At 48.2% G+C, this 18,861-nt stretch overlaps 1 protein-coding gene across 1 annotated transcript in view; it reads left to right on the forward strand.

Moving 5' to 3' along the window:
• The window catches only part of LOXHD1 (lipoxygenase homology PLAT domains 1), a 151,213-nt gene that overhangs the window by 13,930 nt on the left and 118,422 nt on the right, over positions 1-18,861 (forward strand). Inside the window, exon 4 of the mRNA XM_036493606.2 lies at positions 1,889-2,073. Coding sequence (XP_036349499.2) covers positions 1,889-2,073 — 185 coding nt within the window. The remainder of the gene's footprint in view (positions 1-1,888; positions 2,074-18,861) is intronic.

Genomic DNA, 18,861 nt, shown 5'->3' on the forward strand with positions numbered 1-18,861 from the left:
AAGTGACTTCACTATTGGCACTTTCTGGGTGTTAACTGCCCCCGATGCCATTTGTGGACCCAGAGGCTCAAATCTTTCCCTCCCATTCTGAATCATGGTGCCTTAAACTTCTCCAATTAGAGATTCAATTCTTGGGTTGAGACAATTGAAGACGATGTTTCACAGACTTGGGGGATATGCTCCAAGAGGCACTGCAGTACCGTGGTAAAGTGCAGAGTGCCGGAGACCAGATGGCCTGGTATCAAGTGTCTGCTGAATTATTGACTAGCTTTGGGATTTAGATGCTGGTGGCTCATCTGTGATAATCCTAGGAGTTGGCAAGTTGATACTTGCACCCAGTAAACTCTCAGCATGCTCCCTGACCTCGTTCTCCTGGGGAATGTTACCTTGGATGTGTATTGGCTGCCTTGTAGAAGAGTCTTCAATCCCCCTTCTTACTCCTTTACATTCTCCTGCTCACCTCTGCAACTCATCCTCATTCGAGTTCATGCTCATTTGTCAGAATGTTGAGATCATCTGTGGTCTGATTGCACCCAGAGTGGAGTCTGGATTTGAGGGGAGGGGTTGTGTCAAGTGTGGCTTCAGCTCAGTTCTGATACTTTTTCCTCCTATTAGAAAGTACAGGGCCACAAACTCTCTTTACTGGAGAGGAAGTGAACACATGGGAGCCTTGGGCTTTGGGTGTGTAAAGGGAAGAGGAGGATATGAGTAGAGAAGAGACCCTTACAGGAGATGAGGTGGGAGTTGGAAAAGGCAGCTACTATCTGAGATCTTACTATGAACTGAGCTATAGGCAGGTGTGGTGTCATTGTCCACATAAATTCCGGGCTGTGGTCACTGGTCACAACTTGCAAAGGTAAAGCCCTGCTGGGTTTTGTCATCCCTGGTAGGAATGACAAAATCTAAGTAAAGTGAGGTCTTCTGTGGCCAAGTTCAGTAGAATCCGAGCCACAGAGAGGGGTAGAGGGTGACTGCATGATGTGGCAGAAAGTTTGGGCCAGGTTTGCAGGAGTTGTAATCTGTTGTTGCATCTGTGGCTACTGTATACCTGTAAACATGACCATGCAAGTGGAAAGGTGCTAGATATGTGGAAACATACTTGGATGTTTGAAGACACAGTCCAAGAAATTAAATGTGAAAGGGCTTAATAAATTTGCTTGTGGTTGGATATTGCTATGTAAAGTGGAACTAAATGCAACTTGTTACTAAAATATATCCCATATGTTCATTGCATCTTTTCCAGTGTGACTGTTGGAAAAATCTAAACTGCCTCTGTGGTTCACATAGGCAGCTCCTGATATATTTCTAGGGGGCTGCCTTGTGCTAGGCAGAGCCTCTGGGCCTCTGGGTAGTGGGACTAGAGAGCATCTACTTGTGGGGATTTGTAAGTCACAAAGAGGTGGGCACACCTAACCATCCCACAGTATTGGAATGGGAGGTCTGAACCCCAGGGCATGAACCATGCTCTGTTGGGTGTTAGGAGGCGGTGTGTGTGTGTGTGTGTGTGTGTGTGTGTGTGTGTGTGTGTATGTACATGTGGATACATGTGTGCGCACAACTCAGGCCCTAATAGGAGGAAGGAGCCATGCCTCCCCAACCAAGGTTAGGAAGCAGTAGTAATTAGACCTAAGTAAGGTGGCCCTAAGCAAGCCCTAGGGATTCTGTCTTCTCTGACTGGCAGAATAATGATGTGGTGTTCTTTAATATGCACACTCACCTTGCAAGAGATCCTTGTTTCAAAGATGAGGAAACTGATTTTCAGAGATAAAATCACAACCAGTAACATGAACAACAAAGTGCTTGAGTTTCTGTTTCTTCCAAACACTAGGCTAACCCAGGATCCCCTCAGTGCTGCTGATAATGATGTGGGTATTGCCTTCTGCCTTAGGATAGAGCATGACAACACGGGCTTGAATGCCAGCTGGTACCTGAACCACGTGATTGTGACTGACATGAAGCGACCCCACCTCCGCTACTACTTCAACTGCAACAACTGGCTGAGCAAGGTGGAAGGCGACCGCCAGTGGTGCCGTGACCTACTGGCCAGCTTCAACCCTATGGACATGCCCAGAGGTCAGTGCTGAGACCAGCCTGCCTGCCGATCCTCCCTGCCCTGGCAGGGCTCAACCAGGCCTCTCTCTGGCTCTCCCACTTGCCATTGGTCCACTTCCAGGGTCTTTCTGTTGGCTGTTGCCGGTGCGGAGCCCCACGTATTCCTTGTGATCAAGCTTGTGTGCTCTGGCAGTTCAGGAAGAGCAAAAGGGAACATGGAGGTGTGATGGAGGGTCAGGGCCAATCACAGCCTGTGTTCCTGATGATTGTGACGCAGAGTCCCCTCTGAGATCAAGGCTGCCTCTTCATTGTCCTATTGCTTTTCTTAGGATGCCTGATGCAGGCAAAGTCAGGGTGTGGGGATCAGAACTGCCAGCTTCCAGAAGTATGTCATCCTGTCCTCTGACTGCTGGTTTTGTGAACAGAGAGCAGACTTAGTGTTTCAGGGGCCATCTTCGGCCAGAGGCCTTACATTCAGTTCTGTGGGAAGAGCAGGAAGCCAGGGAACAAACTATATGCAAACACACACTGTGTGCTCTGTCCTAACTTGTCACCTCACCAAATATCTGAACATATTTTCCCTTCCAGAAAAGGAGATTTCAAACAGGCATTGTCACCATCATCCTTACTCTCAGAGTTATAGAGAGAAGACAAGTGACATTCCCACAACCACTCTGTAGAACCACGAGAGGCTAACACACAAGGACTTCTACAAACATGCACCTGGGTGGGGACCAAGGTCCACCCTCTCCTGCAACCTCACTGGGTGGAAATCAACATACCCTCTGTCCAATGGGCTCTGGCTCTCAACTGCTCTCTCTTTCCCTCTGATTTCCATTTCCAGCCAGCCTTGAACACTTGGCTTGTTTCTTGATAATCCTTTACCATAGCTTACAACTTCATTCATTCCTTTGAAAAACATGTGTTGTTGACCTTTCTTCAGCAAAAGCAAATGTGATCATCGCTAAAAGTTTAGAATGCAGAGATATTCAAGCTTAAAAAAGAATATCTATAATGTCATCACCTGCACTAGGGACACTAGGGACATTTCTGGGCATTCCATTTGAGTCTTTTCTGTGTATACAGAGTTGGAAGTAATGGGCTGTTAGAATTTCTCTTCCTGTAGCATGTTTGTGTCCAGGTTGTAAAATGCCACTCACTTACTGCCACCTGAGATGACTGTGTAATGTGTTTTCAAGTATGGAAACAGATCATTTATTCACAGAATCCCATATTCAATGTTCATCTTGCATTCACGTTCTAACATTTTCTGTTAGGAGTGGTATACTTGAGTCTTTTTTTTTCATTTTATGTTTAGTTTTCAAATTTCTGTGATGAACTTTTCACAAGTAAGTTAAAGAACTTATTTCAATGAACTGATAGTTATTACACTGTTGTATAAAATTCAAACAGGAAAAGTGCACAAGTGAAATACAGACATGTTCACTAGTGAAAAATCAGTCTTCTACAATTGCATAAACTCTCTTTAATTTATTTACTAATACTGAGTATAAAAGTCCACTAAAAACATTCACTTTTAAAATTTGACAAAATAATTTAAAAATCATTTAGGGGAAAACAAGTGTGCAAAAACAGGACAGTTCTGTTAGAAAAAAAGAATGCTAGCAGTTATGAAAATGTATCACCAAGCTGCTACAATCAATCTTGGTTTTGGGAAACTAGTGGAATGAAGTGCCACATATGTTAAAACCCAGGTGGGGTCTGGTCCACCTTGGAAGAAGCAAGCACTTCAGTCCAAAGCTGAGGGAGGGAAGGATGGGTAACTTCGTTAACGGATAACTGAAAAAAAGTAAACTTCATGGGGCTAGGGTCTTATCACTTCCTTAAATTAAAATAACTCTAGGTGGCTCAAAGGGTGCTCTTTGAGACTCTGAAGTCAGGTGAAGGTCCTTTATGGCTGCACCTGGGGTTCCTCTGCGCCTCAGGTGTACCCCGAAGCCCCGCCCACCTCTGCAGCGGGAGCCCCACCCCCGGCGGGCTGCCCGGCGCTGCCCCGACTTCCTGGCGGGCTCCAGGGCTGTGTGCGCTTCTGGGGGGGCTGTCCGTCACCCCTGTTCGCTTGTCCTCTTCTGAGCGACCGTCCTCGGTACTCGCAGCCCTTTCCTTGTGGGCCCGCTGTTTTTCTCCGTAGTTCCCGCTCTGTGAAGTCCTTGTTCCCTAGCTACCTTCTGTGGTGGGCGCCGGCTTTCTGTGGTGGGCGCCGGCTTTCTGTGGTGGGCGCAGGCCTGTTCACAGTCGCTTCAGGAACTGCTCTGGGCATCTGAATGACTAAACTTGGAAGTGAAATGAGAGGTAAGTGCCTTTGGAGGCTGCCCGGGAAAAGGGAGAGCTGTGAGAAAGGAGGATGAGACTCTCTTTTTAAAAAGGATTTATCTAAAAGGCGAAGTTAAAGATGGATCGAGAAGTGGCTAGGTTGCGGTCCATCCTCTAGTTCGCTCCTCAAGTGGCCAAACGGCTAAATGGCTAAGGCCGTGCCAGGCGGGAGCCAGGACTCCAGGAACTCCATCAGGGTATCCATTGTATGTGGCAAGGGCCCAGGTACCTGTGCTCTCTTCCTTGGCCTTCCCAGATGTTCTGGCAGGGAGCTGATGGGAAGTGGAGCAGCCGGGACCTGATCTGGTGCTCCTATAGGATGCACTTAACCTCTTTGCACCGACCGGTATACCTGAGTCTTTTACAGATCAACAATTATTTCTGTAAGATACATTCTGAGTGGAATTTCTAATTCAGATGAAGTGCATATGGTGAGGACTTTTGATGGATGTTTCCAAAGGACCCGAGTGTGTAGCTGTGCCCAGTCCTATTGGCTGTGTGGGAGTGCCAGCTCCAGCAATTGTGTGTGTGTGAAAGAGAGAGAAAGAGAGAGAGAGAGAGACAGACAGAGAGACAGAGAGACAGAGAGAGAGAGAGAGATTGATTTTTCCATAGCCTTTGCCTGGCTTTTCAACCGGGCTGAATTTTGCAGATTCTCCCGTGGTCCTTAAGCACTTGATCCAGTCTGTTTATCAGCATTTATCCTCAGCAAGCTACCAAGCTCACCATCTTCCTCTTTTGTTCTCCTGGTCTCCCTGTGTTTGGCCTTTTTACATTGTTCAGATCATCATGAACCTTCTGCTGTGGTCCCACAGAAGCCCAGGGCTCCACTGTCAGTGGAAGAGTTTCTGAAAAGTCTTCATTGAGAATGGATGACTACAGCTCCATGATTTTTCCAACTTTCCCTAAGAGTCATCAAGGGTGCTATTTTCTGAGTCAGGCTGCCTGGGAGTCCAACCCTTAGAACGGCCCTAGATTAAACAATTCTAGGTTGAGTGTTGCTGTGGTGGTACAGTGGGTAAAGCCACCAAATGTGTTGCTGGAATCCCATATGGACACCTGTTTGTGTCCCGGCTGCTGGTTTCAGCCTCTCCAAGTGCTGGCCATTGTAGTCATCTGGGGAGTGAACTAGCAGGCGGAAGCTTGCTCCCCCAGTGCTCTCTCTCTTCCCTGTCCCTGTTTATCTTTGTAATTCTTTCAAATAAAGAATACATCTTCGAAAAAATTTTCCAGGTGGGTTCCAGAGAAAGGATTGAAAAAGCCACCTCCAAATATTCAAGTGAGTGCTTTGGTTAAGAAGTTATTTCTTCACTTTTCACCTGGTATTATAGGAACTTGATATTGTAATTGCCCCTGGAAGCCTTTGGTGATGAACACGGGCAATATGATAGTTTTCTCCCTCATATTGGGGGCAGGTAGAGCATTTCCAAACTTGGGATGTGACATCAAAACAAGAAGGGAATAAAAGGGACCACTGACTTCTGGCAGCCCCAAAGTAAGGGCCGGTGCCTCGGTGCTAGCTGATGACCACCCAGAAGCTTCTTTCATTCCTGCCCCACAGAGAAGGTAGGCATTTGGGGATTATTGACCCTTTGGAGTGACCTGCAGGCAGTTGTGGGGGTGAAGAGGATAGGGCAGTGACTAAGTTTACAGATGGTTCTTCTAAGGAGGATCTCACACATCACGCTCTAAGACACAGGCGTGAGGGGAGCTTGTTCTGCTGTGGAGCAGAAGCTGAGCTGTGGAGCCCTAGGGCAGCTGTCCTGGGTGAAAACATCACCCTGTGCCCAGCGTGTTGCTGCGTCCGCATGGAGACTACTGATCACTCTAGGTGTCCCTTCAAGTGCACCTGCCAGACAAGCACCAGGGCTGTTCCGTGTACTTCGGGGGAAAGGACCCATTGAACTACCCTCTTTCTTAGGGCATAAGGAAAAAGAGAGGCAGACGATTCCAGAGGAATGAAATTGAAGTTGACCAGACTCATGGTTGTGTGGACTGAAGATTCTAGAATTGAGTTCTATTTCTTAGCTGGTAAAACTGCTACACCCAGCACTGTAAGGAATCCAGGCAACAGTACTAACCAGAACAACTTTGCCTTTTGGCTTTCTCTGTGTCTGGTTTTCAGGCCTTGGGGACCCATAACTGGGACCTGGGGAGGCAGATTGTTGTGTCCTACTAATCCATCTGGAGACCCCAAGCTTTAGTCATACACATTCCACATTCCAAATGGTTGCCTCACTCACATGCCACTTGAATTATTATTTATTCTTCTTTGACTCATATTTCATAACTTGCTTTGTAAGCTCATTTTATTTAAAAAATTCCTTTTAAAATATTTATTTTTTCTGAAACAGGTACAGAAACAGACATGTACACACACAGATCTTGCATCTACTATAGTTCTTAATCTGCTGATTGTCAGGTCTGGGGCCTACCCAGGCCTATCTTGGATGCCACATTATTGCAGTTCGTTGAACCAGAAATGAGTTCACTCCCAGCTCAGTGCACACGTAGTCCTGTCCCATAGCCTTTGCCTCCTTAAACAGAATGGTGCCTGATTCAGCTCTAGGGGCAGCCTGGGCTGTGAAATCTACCCTGTTCCTGAACTGCCCATTTGGGACCTGCTGTTCTGTTTCTGCTCCTGGTCAAATCTAACAGACCAGGAGGAAGGGCAATTCTTTGGGTTCACCTCCTGAACTTCTAGTGAACAGTGAACGTCCCTTTCTACCTTATTGTTGGTGGAGTTCCAGCTGCTGCTGCAATTCAGATCACCACTCACTGAATGCTGCCTGGGTATTAGTCACTGCAACACCACACCATTGTATCTGCTGCTTTCCTGTGTCTGTCCATCTCTAGGTACCCCTCTGCTGCTGTTGTGTCCTCTCCTGTTTCCTGGAATGTGCCTTCGCTGCTTCACACTGGCTAATGTTTCTCCATCTGTTAAATGTATGCTTACCCTATTTCGCCATCTTTATTCTCTGCTTTGTTTTTTCTTTTAAGAGTTTTTATAGTTTTCGTCTTACATTTAATTATTTGATTTATTTTGAGTTAAATTTTGCATGTGGTATGAAGTAAAGGTCCAATTTTATTCTTTTATTGGTGGCTATTCAGTTTGTCAGTATCATTTTTTGAAAAGACAGCCCCTTTCACATTGAATAACATTAGGACTGTTCATGAAAATCATTTGACCGTGCATATGAGAATCTATTTCTGGGCTCTTTGTTCTAGTCCCGTGGCTTATGTGTTTTTATATCAGTGCCACATTGGTTTAATTTCTGTAACTTTACAGTAACTACTGAAATCAGTAATTATGGTTTCCCACTTTATTCTTTTTCTAGGTTGCTTTGGCTTCTAGTTCACTTAGTGTTTCTGAAATATTCATTAGCTATCTTTGACAGTGGCAGTGCTCTGTAGTGACTTTTCAAACATTTCTGCTCATCTGGAAGAAAAAAGTGCCTAGTCCACCTCAAGCCCTGAGATCTGCCAAGCAGCCGGAAAACCCTCTGAATTCTCCTGAGTCATCCCCACATGAGTCAGCAGTTAGTGCCAGTCTTGGCTGATTCCCCGTAAGTCTTGATAAATGGTCCAGACAGACATCTCCCATGACTCAGCATTTCAGGTATACTTAGAGCTGGCACAGGCATAAGCAGCCTCCTTGACATTTGTCTCCTATTCAAGTGGGAGTCAGGGGTCCTGGTATCTTCTGGGGTCCATGGAAGGCTGGCAGCCTTATTGCTGTTTATCATTCCTGGGAACACAGTCTTGGCTATCAAATTGCTCTAGAAGCAAAGTGAATTTCCTCCTGCCATCTGCCTCTTGGCAGCTCTTCCATTGCTGAGGATGTCTGACTCTCTTCCTGGAGTATCGCTTCCTTCCTGCCTGGAATATCTCACCCTCTTGACAGTTCAGAACCCAGAGGGGCAGAGCAATTGTATGGACTTCTGGTCAGAAGCTAAACACGGTCTCCCATGCTTTCAGGCAAAGCAGCAACAGTAGCTGCCATTGGTAGTACCCAAGCTACACATTAATGGACTTGCAGATGAAGATGTGGTCACTTTGCTCAAGATGCTCAGAGTCCAGTGGAAAGAAAGGAGTCCTTAACACAGAATGTCCACAAAAAGATTGTAGAGCATCAGGGATAGGAGTGCCAGGCCTCAGATCATAGCATCCTGAGTTCAAATTTCAAGTCAATGTGTCCTAGTTACATGCTTCTGTGGCCCTGTATCTTCGTGTGCATTCATTCTCCAGTTGGTATCTTGTTTCAAACTCTTAGGAGTAAGGATGACTTTTATTCTCACTTTGCGTATGTGGTGAATGTCAAGGCCAACAACAGAACACCTTTCACCTTCTTTTGTTTCATGGTCCAGGGCTGGCAGTGTCAAATCCTCAATCCACTTGTTCAGATTCTATTAGCTCCTGTGTCTGGTGATGGTGAGTCTGAAAGCTGTCTTATCTAGCACTGACAAAGCCTGAGGAAGTTTCAAGAGCCCCATGGGAAGTGGTAGCTGAGGCCCAAGGGAACAACCATATACCTTGTCTCAACCAGATCACGTGTGTGCAATCATATGGGTGTGCCAGGGACCTTTCAACCTATTATCTACAGTCAGATATGCTCTGGCAGACCCATGGCTTGAATGAACCACTGTGGCTGATAGGGTGGGTTGTGGCCTGTAGGAAAAGGACAGTAACTGGGAAATTTCATATCTGAAGGATCTCTGTTGATCTCTAGGCTCCAGCTATAGAAAGAGACCAGAGAAAGACCAGAGAGAGAGAGAGAGTTCTGGGTTCTAGCTGGTCTCCACCAAGCTCAGGTAGCTTGAAGGATAATGCTGGGGTTTTGTTTTCTGCATTTGGTGATTGGTTCTTTCATTGCATCTGCTGCCTTGGCTGCTGGGGCTTAGGGGCTCCATATGCAGAGGGGGACCCTGTGTTCCCATTCATGAAGATCAGCAACAGGGATGGATGGATGGATGGAAGGAAGGATTGATCTTAAGCACAGAGACCTTGTTCAATCTCCCCTCCTGGCAATTGTGTGATTTTGGGTGAGACACACATCATTTCTGAATCTCTCTCCTTACTTCACAAGAGGTTAAAACTGGGTGCTCTCTGAGAACCCCTGCAGCCCTGGTTTTCCTGACTCCCCTCTAGCTAAGCACCTCTTTGTGTCTCTTGCCTTTCACCCATGGGCCTCCTACCCATTGGCTTCAGTTACTCCATTTTGATGTTGTTACTTTTGGTGTGATAAGTCTCTGGCCCAGCACTCAGGTGCAATTGATACAGTGTTACACTGTAGTTCAATGGGCTGAAAGCACAACACTCCCCAGGGAAGCTCAGGATACATCTCTAATAGGGTATCAGGTAGTTTGAAGGATGGAGTGGGGGTGAGGGACACCAAAGTTGAATACTTCCTGCTAAAGTGATTCAATCTTGCTGGAGAGTTTTGGAATGACCCAGTACCACTGGACCTTTTTTTTTTTTTAAGATCTATTCATTTCCATTGCAAAGGCAGACCTACAAAAAGAACACAGAGAGGAAGATCTCCCATCTGCCAGTTCACTTCCCAAGTGGCTGCAATGGCCAGAGCTGATCTGATCTGAAGTCAGAAACCAGGAGCTTCTTCTAGGTCTCCCATGAGAGTACAGGATCTCAAGGTTTTGGGTCATCCTCTGCTGCTTTCCTAAGCTCCAGTCAGGGATGGGAAGTGGAGCAGCCAGGACACAAACCGGTGCCCATATGGGATCCTAGCACTTGAAAGGGGAGGATTAATTGGTTGAGCCATTGCACAGACCTCCAACCCTGTGTCTTAAAGGAGTGTGGGCTAGAGGACTGAACCTGGTTGGGAGGCAAGAACAGGACCTGTGCAAGGCAGATCCACTGCTTAGGCTTCTCACTGCTAGTATGATGTCACTTCCTTCCTTCTGGCCAAGTAATTGCCTACAGCTCAGTGCCAACCCACAAACCCTCCCACCTTGAAAAGTGTTGAGATGATCACATGGCTTAAATTAATACCAAGTCCATACCACATTGCCTGGGGGAAGCTCTGCCAGCTTGGCCAAGAGACAGGTCTCTGAAGCCAAAAGCTGCATCCCAACTGTCAGAGTCTGACAGAATCCAGGCATCGTAAGTGTTTCAGACTAAGACCTTGTCCCCAGCATCCAGAGAGCCCTGCCTTGAGGTGAGGCCTGCCCCCATTCCGGCTCCAGCTGGGATCCATTCCCTAGGCATTGTTATGGACAAGCTGCCTTCTAGGGGACATTTAATCTCTGCTGGAGAATTAGTAATGAATGTAGCTGCAGCCAGTTTTGTCCCGTGCTTCAGTGAGCCTGAGGGGTTGGTTGCTGGAGGAAAGAGCCTGCCCACAAGCAGAAGCAATGGCCTGGGTGGGTGAGCCAAGGAGGAGCAGGTGGTGGCAAGGGCAGCTCATAGACTGGAGTCAATACATTGGCACTGGCATTGTTGCCGTTGTTGCTATCATAGCCAGTGAGACAGGCTATGCCTGGACTGACATGTGCCCAGAGCCTGGAAACAGGGTAGGGTGGGGATGATTGTGTCTGCTGAGCATAGTCACTGTCTCCACTCCCACATCTCCCATCAGCTGCCAGGTTGTGATTTCATGTCTGTTCACAGGGACAGCCACACAGTTGCAGATATGCACCTGGGCTTGTCAGTGCCACAGTGCCCAGAGAGCATTGGACAGGACAGGCTAAAAAAGGGATTGGGATTTGTGTAGAGGGGCAGATTATGCTGACCTGTGGTGGATGGTGCACCTGCCAGCTGACTGTACCATGCAAAACAAGTACCAATGAAAGTAGCCCGTGTGATTGGTGCAGGATGGGGAGTCTGCCAAAGAAGCCAGAACTCCTGACTTGGGCTCAGATTCTGCTGGAGGCTCCCATTGAGCAAGTAAATTACTAATTAAAAATATCACTGTTGGCATAGAAAATACATGGGACTGTGCAGCTTGAATTTTCATCATGGTTTTGCCACCCAATAGCAATGATGCCTGGGGCAGATTTCAGCTCCCCTCTATCCTCAGCTTCTTTCCCTGTGGTGCTGCTGGACTGTGTGGCCTCTTGGGAGCTTTTCAGTATCATGTTCACAGCCAGTGAGCTGGAAGAGTATGGGCTGGCCATCATCCACAAGGCCAAAAGGAGACTGGTGGGGTGCCTCTCTTAGGGCAAGGCTATTCTCCTCCCCCTTCCCAATTCCAGTCTCCTGTTCTTCCCACCTTTGCACACACCCTCCTCACCCCACGGGCTCAGTCTCTGTGTTCCCATTGTCTGTGAGTCAGCAGCTTTGCTTCTCTGCCAGCTGTGTAAGCATAAGCAGACACCATAAGCTCTGTGCCTCTATTTTCTCATCCATAAAATGGGACCACCTAAGGTAGATTGGAGCAATGAGCATTAAAGGGTTAGTGCAGTGGCCAGCATCAAGTATGGACTCAGTGAATGATGGGAAAACAGGTACTCATTCCTGTGGGTCAGCACCTGAGATTTTCCCTTTATTTCCCCACCTCCAGGCCTGTTCCAGTTCTGAGATTCTGGCCTGTCAGAATCAGAACGAATGTTAGAGTCAGTCAGTGGCAGATGCCCTGCAGAGTCTGGCCAGACCCATGTTGATGACTAGGTGAGGTGGGGATGATAGGTCCATGACCTCGACTACAGGTGAAGCCTGCAAGGAGCCCCTTGCTTCCCAACACTCCTGGCAAGCCTGGTTACACGTTAGTTAGGGCTCTGTGAACTCTCGGTGCTGTGGGTGCTGTTTTGAGGGCCATGATTCCTCTGGATACTGTGGAGGCGGTGCCAGGCCCACGGATGGATGGGAGCAGGGTTGAGGACTTCAGGGTGCAGAGAGCTGGGCCAGCCCTGCTTCATTCTCCTCCCCTGAACTTCACAGCAGCTTTCCGCCCACCTTCTGCTGCCACCTCGTACCACACACAATCATATCCGGAAAGAGTGGGAAGCAGAGAACTGCTCCAAATGATGCCCCAGTAAGCACATCAGAGGCTTTCAGGACCAAAAGGGACTTTATTTCTTCTCTTCTTGGGAGAGAAGAAAATGGAAACCCAGGAGGTTAAGCCACCTGCTCTTGGTTGCACAGCATGGCTCTGGATTCAGATTGCTGACTTGTGCTCCTCCAATGATTTTTGTGCTTCGTTTTTGTTTGTTTGTTTGTGTGTGTGTGGTAGGGGGCTCTTCCAGGCACCAATGCCCACGCTCAGGGTGAATAATACAGGCCCTTCTTTCCAGAAGCTTGGAGACTAGAAGAGGGACAGTCAGGCAGTGAGTGTTGACAATGGAACTAGATAGAATGTGCTAAGTGGGAGGTGGCACAAGCCATTGGGAGTATAGAGGAAGAGGATACTAGGAGGTATTCCTAGAGGAGTTGGTGTTCAAACTGAGACTTCATGTGAGAGAAGGAGCTTTCTAGGCTTTCAACAAGAATGAGGACCGTCCGGGGACACAATGGGTTCTGCTGGTATAGGGTTTCATTTACATTACTGGTACCCCACTACAGCCCATGCCCTTGGTCTCCTTGCCCCCTGCCTCCACCATTCTTTTGCCAGCCAGCAGCCATATCCTTTAGAGCACATGCAGAGTATTTATGGTTTTGTTGCCAACCTGGTTATTTTGCTTTTTGAACAGGTGTTTTGAATAACCCTTGGGTTCACTGTAGTTTCGGCAGGCATAACACTTTCCTAGTCCTGCATGAAAATCTGAACTTCAGATCTGGTCACTGTGTTGTCCCTGACCTGGTTCTGAGTGTCCTGTCCAGCACAGCAGGCTTCCTGTCAGAGTGCTATCCTGAGTTCTGAATGCTGGCCACAGTGGGTGCAGTGAGAGTCAGAGGCCTGCCTCCCTGGGACTGACTGGCTTCCAGTGGCTCTCATGTCCATTTTCCTGCCTTCCTACATCCTCCCTGTAGCCTGAGAGTCACTTTAAGCAGTTTAGGCATGTTTGGGGTCCATTGACAACTTCTTGGCAGCGTCTTCAGAATTAAAGATGTGACCCAGTCACTTGCTGACCTCAAGAGACTTTAATCTTCAGTTCTCAATCACTGGGGGGAGAAAGCATGGCCAATGTTTAAAGAAAAGTCTAGAGAAGCACAAGAAGAATCATAAAACTGTCCTTAATCCCATCACCCAAAGATAATAGGCAGTCTTCATTTGGCATTTATCCAGTGTCAGGCATAATTCCTAACAAACTGTCTAGCTGTCACGATCTGTCTGTGTATATGTCTAAATAGCTATTTAAATTTTAGCAACTTGCATTTCACAGATGAAAGGAACTGAGACACCAACAGGTACAGTGGGCTGCATGTCTGTGTGGAGCCAGAAGTAAACTGTGGGGCTGAAACTTGGCCACTGGGAGCATTGCCTTAGAGAACATGTGAACATTTTAGAGAATATCCTTCTTGTTTGTATCTGGGGTGTGTGTGTGTGTGTGTGTGTGTGTGTGTGTATGAATGTTTTGACCACTGTTAACATTATTGAATTATAATCAATTTAGTAGTTATGTTATCTCATGTAGAGTGTCTTATAGCCTCTAACAGTCTACCAAAGTGATTTTTAACTGATTGGATTGTATTCCATGAGTGGGAGAATATCATACTTTCCCCAAGTGATCCCTTGTTTTTGCTATGTTTAGGCTGTCTTTAATGTTCTCTTGCTATGAACGATGCTCTGATAGATACCCTGCTAGGAAATCAATGAACACAGTTGCTGTCTTAGTAGAAACTCCGTGCTGTGCCTGGGACAGAGTTGTAGGCCTGAGGGCTGTGCAGACTACTGAGGCTTTGGAGACATTTCACCCACTCACTCTCCAGCAAACCTGTGTAAGCTCAAGTTCATCCCACACCACATGAGCAGGACCTGTTTTCCAATGTTATGGGCAGATCAACTACTTTAAAAAGACTCATGTGTTTGTTTGAAAGGCATAGTGGCAAAGGGAACAAAAGGGCAAATGAGAGAGATATCTTCTGTCTAATGGTTCACCCCCTAAAAGGCCACTGTGACCAGGAGCCTGGAGTTTCTTCTTGGTTTCTCATATGGGTGCCAGAGACCCAGGAATATGCACCATCTGCTACTGTTTCCCAAGCTCATTTTCAGGGTGCTGAATCAGAAGTGAAGCACCTGGGACTTGAACTGCTGCTCCAACATGGGAAGCTACGTTGCAAGCAGCATTTGAATTGTTGTGCTGCAACGCTGGCCCCAGAGAGATATGCAGTGCAGCAGAGTATGTGTTGTAAAGGGACGAAGTGTCACAGGGTCACTGGGGCGTGTAGGTGAATGAGAAGGGTCTGTGTAGGGTGGCAGTGGAGAAAGGTGAGGGGCATGGGTAGGAGTTCAGCAGGGGTTGGCCATGAGGGTGTGAACAGAGAGTGAGAAGGGCTGTGAGGAGGGGAAGCTTCTGTGCTCTGTTCTGTGCTTCAGCACCTGCTAGCATCAGGCTGTCATGGAACGGTTTCTTAGGAAAGTGTAATAGCTGTGTATTTATTTGATGAGGGGTGTGGAGTGTCTTTTCTTTTGCTGCTTGTGAGCAGCTCTTAATGAGTTAGTGATTTCAGTGCAGTTGCATAACCAGGCTTGGCTGAGGTCAATCCTTCTGCCTATCTTTGAGCACATTAAATGCCAAATGAACAATGTATACATGGGGAGTCCTTGAGCATGGTTCTGTGGGCTTAGAAGTGGGGTCTTTCCAAGACAGCCAAAGAGGTGTGCTAAACCTGGCAGGGTGGGTGCAATGACAGAAGAGAACCCTTTTATTCCAATGAAAGGAGTCCAAATCTAGGCCTCAATATTTCTTTTCTTTGCTTTTAAAATAGTTTTATTTACTTGTTTAAAAGCGAGAGACAGGGTGTGTGTGTTCAAGTGAGCCAGCAAACTGGTGCACTCCCGCAATGCTCACAATGGTCAGGAGCAAAGGATGCAACGTAGATCTCTGACACAGGAGGCAGGAACCCAATCCATCATGGCAGGAGCCTTCACAGCTTATCTTGTTTGAGCAGGAAGCTGGAATCAGGAGCTGAAGCCAAGAATTGAACCCAGATGCTCTGATGCTGTTGCGAATGTAGGTGTGGGCCTATTCATATGGCCCTCGCCTTTTCTAACTGAGCACGCTTGGTCTAGTTTCTTACCCTTCTGCTTCCATTACCTCATTGGCAACATGGTGCCATTAGCAGCAAACAGGGTCTAGTGTGAGGATGAAATGGGATGATAGTTGTGACCAGCAGGTGATAGGTCCACAGGAAGCGTCAGGGGTTTTTATCTCTTGGACAAGTGGGTGTGTCTGCAGGGCCAGTGAATTTGAGGTCTTGATACCTGGGATGTTCCAGTCCTGTTCAGGAAAGCAAGAGTCGTGGAGTTGGGAGAGGGGATGAAGAAGGATGCTCTGGGAGGAGAGTAGAGGACAGTCATCTGGGATGTCTTCTCTTGCATGTAGTCCCAGGATGTGGAATGTATCCCAGAAACCATGGGAAGCTTGGAAGAGCCTGAGCAAAGAGGTTGAACTCACTAGAGGCATGTACTGAAGCCATGAGGAGGGGTGGTTGTACGAGTCAGGTGAGAGGTGAGGGGCATAGGGGCTGATGGAGGAAGAGGAAACCTTTTGTGCAGCTCAAGGGGATGGAGAACCGGGCCTGGGGAAGAATTGGTCAGTCAATGGGCATGACCTAGTTCCTGGCACGTGGCACTGCCCACCTGCCCATCCTTGGGTTCTGCAGCCCACCCCATCCACACACCTGCATAGGTGGCGCAGAGAGAGAATATTCTGGCAGGGAGAGAACATTCCTCCTGGTCCCCCACCCCCAGAGTAACCGCCCTGAGTCTCTCTCCTTCTCCATTTTCATCTCTGCCCACGCAGCGCCTGTGATCTCTCACTTCCAAGCGTCTTGGCTTTTGGTGAGCGGAAGTGAGGGGTGTCAGGGTGTGAGCCGCGGCGGATTTACTTGGGGGGGGGGGTGAAGCCAAGCCCCATCGTCATCCTGTCACCTGTTGCCCACCCTTCACTTGCCCAGGTGCCCATAGCCGCATTGCTTTTCAACAAGATCTAGGGACCTGGAGCAGGCAAGGGAAAGAAACTTCTTGGTTCATTCATGATTGTCTGCTTCCAAAAGAAAAAAAAAAATCCACGTGAAACTCAGATCTGTGTGGGTGGGGTGGGATGGGCACCTGGTCAGGGGACGTGGGCTTGACTTCTGTCAAGGGGAGCAGCTCAGCCAAGCTCGGCTGTGTGTACAGCACCAGCACCCTGGGGCGCGGCTCCCTCATGGTGCTGCCTCCCCCACGGCCCAGGGCAGCTCCCAGGAGATGCGTTCTGTCGCTACTGTGAGCTGCCTGTTCCAGACACAGCGCAGGGGAGGTGCGGGGGCGGCTGGCGCACCAGGCGCAGGCAGGCAGCTCGGGGCTGCCAGTGACTGCCTCTTCGCAATCCCACGCAGGCAACTTCCGGCGGCCTGCAGGAGACAGCTCTCCTGGTGAGGGGGAGAGTAGTAGCCTTGTGTCTGTCATGGGGCCTGCATTGGAAGAGCAGGCCCTGCCTTGGCATGTATTTCCCTCTGTGTAGGGTGAGGTGGGCACAGACAGTTGTTCTAAGGCTACAGCTAGTACTACCAGCACAGGACTCCAGCTCAGTTTCTTTTGGCTTTGAAACAGCTTAATCCCTGGTCGGCATTTCTTGCTGTTGTAATTGTTCAAATCAATGTTGTAATTGGTTTGGCCTTTCTGAACTTGCACTCACCTTTAGAGGAAGGAGGCAACTGCCTGAAAAATAAGGCTGCTGGGCTCAGATGTACCAGCTGGGCACTGCACAAATGCAACTAGGTAAGAAGACACTAGCTTCATGGGAGAGATTGTAGAGTTGGGTCTTTATTGTGACAGTTATCCAACAGATGACACTAAAGTGTCTTGAGGAAAGAATTGATTTTTTTCCCTAATTTGCACAAAGGTCCTGTACAGGCTATTGGTAACTAAAGGAGAAGAGAGAAAGCAGTTCCAGGGAGGTAATAGCAGGTAAAATGCCAAATAGATGAACTATAGGCCAATTCTGGAACTGGCATTGGTAAGCCCTGTAACCCATCACTGTGCCCCAAGTTTTCAGGGCTTGCTCAGGAAAAGGAGTGAAGTCTTGGTTAGCCTTCCTCGAATTTGACCTTCCTCTTTCTCTCTCCGTGTTTATCCCTTGCTTGCTCTCAACTAGACTGGGAGCTAGAGGCACAGCTCCCCTGGGAGCACAACAGATGCTGACCCCTTTGGGAAATCCCAGCTATTTGTCAGGGTCTGGAGGCTTTCAGGGTCCATCTGGTTCCATAGCAGGGAGGGAGCAGGGAAAGCTGGCCCTTCCTGCCCATGCTGGGCACACGCTGGCTTTGGAGCCCTGGGCTACTCAGTCAGTAGCTCACCTGTGCTAGTGTTGTCCTGTGGCCAGCAGCTCCCCACCTGCTAAGCCAATGATAGCAGAGCTGCCTGAAGTCCCTGCCAAGAGACACACAACAGCACCCAGGAGTGCAAGACACAGGCCAGTGTGTCTGTGTGGGAAGGAGGGTTCAGCGGGGCCCTCTGCCACCTGCTGCCTGCTTTTGCACCTGACTGGTGCCTTACAGAAAACCTTTGCTGAGCCTGGCTTAGGGCAGGAGGAGCCCTGGAACTGAAGACCAGGTATCTGGCCCCAAACTCCTCAGCCTTGTTCACTAAGGCTGTTTCCTTCTCTGTAAGGACGCCAGCAGTGCCTTGGCTGTTGCAGTTGGATGGCTGCAGGGCACAAGGGTGGATAAGTGATTTGTGAACTGCAGTGCCTGCATGGCTGTTTTTGATCATAATTCTTGCAGATGTCATTTGTTTTCTTATAGCTAGCACCTGGCTCTTTCCCTAACCTGGGACCCCTCTTCTAGTCCTTTTTCTTCATTTTCCTCCCTGTTTTCCTGCTCCTTTATGACCCTGGGGAGGGGATGGTCAAGCCTTTCCCCTTTCCATCTATTATCAGGGTGGCAGCCCTGTTTTCACAGGTGGGCATCAGGCCCCCTCCTGGGCACTGGACCTAAGAGGTGAATTCAACATTCAACACCCCCATTTGACTGCTTTGTGCTTACTGACTTGCTAGGGAGGAAGGCTTGGTAGAGTGCTGACCATTTGCAACAGTGAGGACAGGAAGCCCTGTGTAATCTGTTCTTGCTTTTACACCAGTATGTGCATCAATCATGAATCAGGGCTGGCCTAGGGCCATGCTTTGGAAAACAGCACATTAAATAGCATGAAGACTATGGCAAAAGGTGGGAGAAACGGAATACGGAAGTCACTTTGTCCATTGATGGGGCCTTTTGAGGAAGAGTTTTTTCAGGTGTGTGTGCCCACCTCTGCTGTGGTTCTTGTCTCCTCCTTGGAGTACTGGGTGGTCACCTATCTCACAGGTCTCCTGATTTCCACCCAGCCAAACATATGGGCACCCAGATCTCCATGTTGCTGAAGAAAGTTCATGGGAG

This window comes from Ochotona princeps, chromosome 18 (assembly GCF_030435755.1).
Source record: "Ochotona princeps isolate mOchPri1 chromosome 18, mOchPri1.hap1, whole genome shotgun sequence".
NCBI lineage: Eukaryota > Metazoa > Chordata > Mammalia > Lagomorpha > Ochotonidae > Ochotona > Ochotona princeps.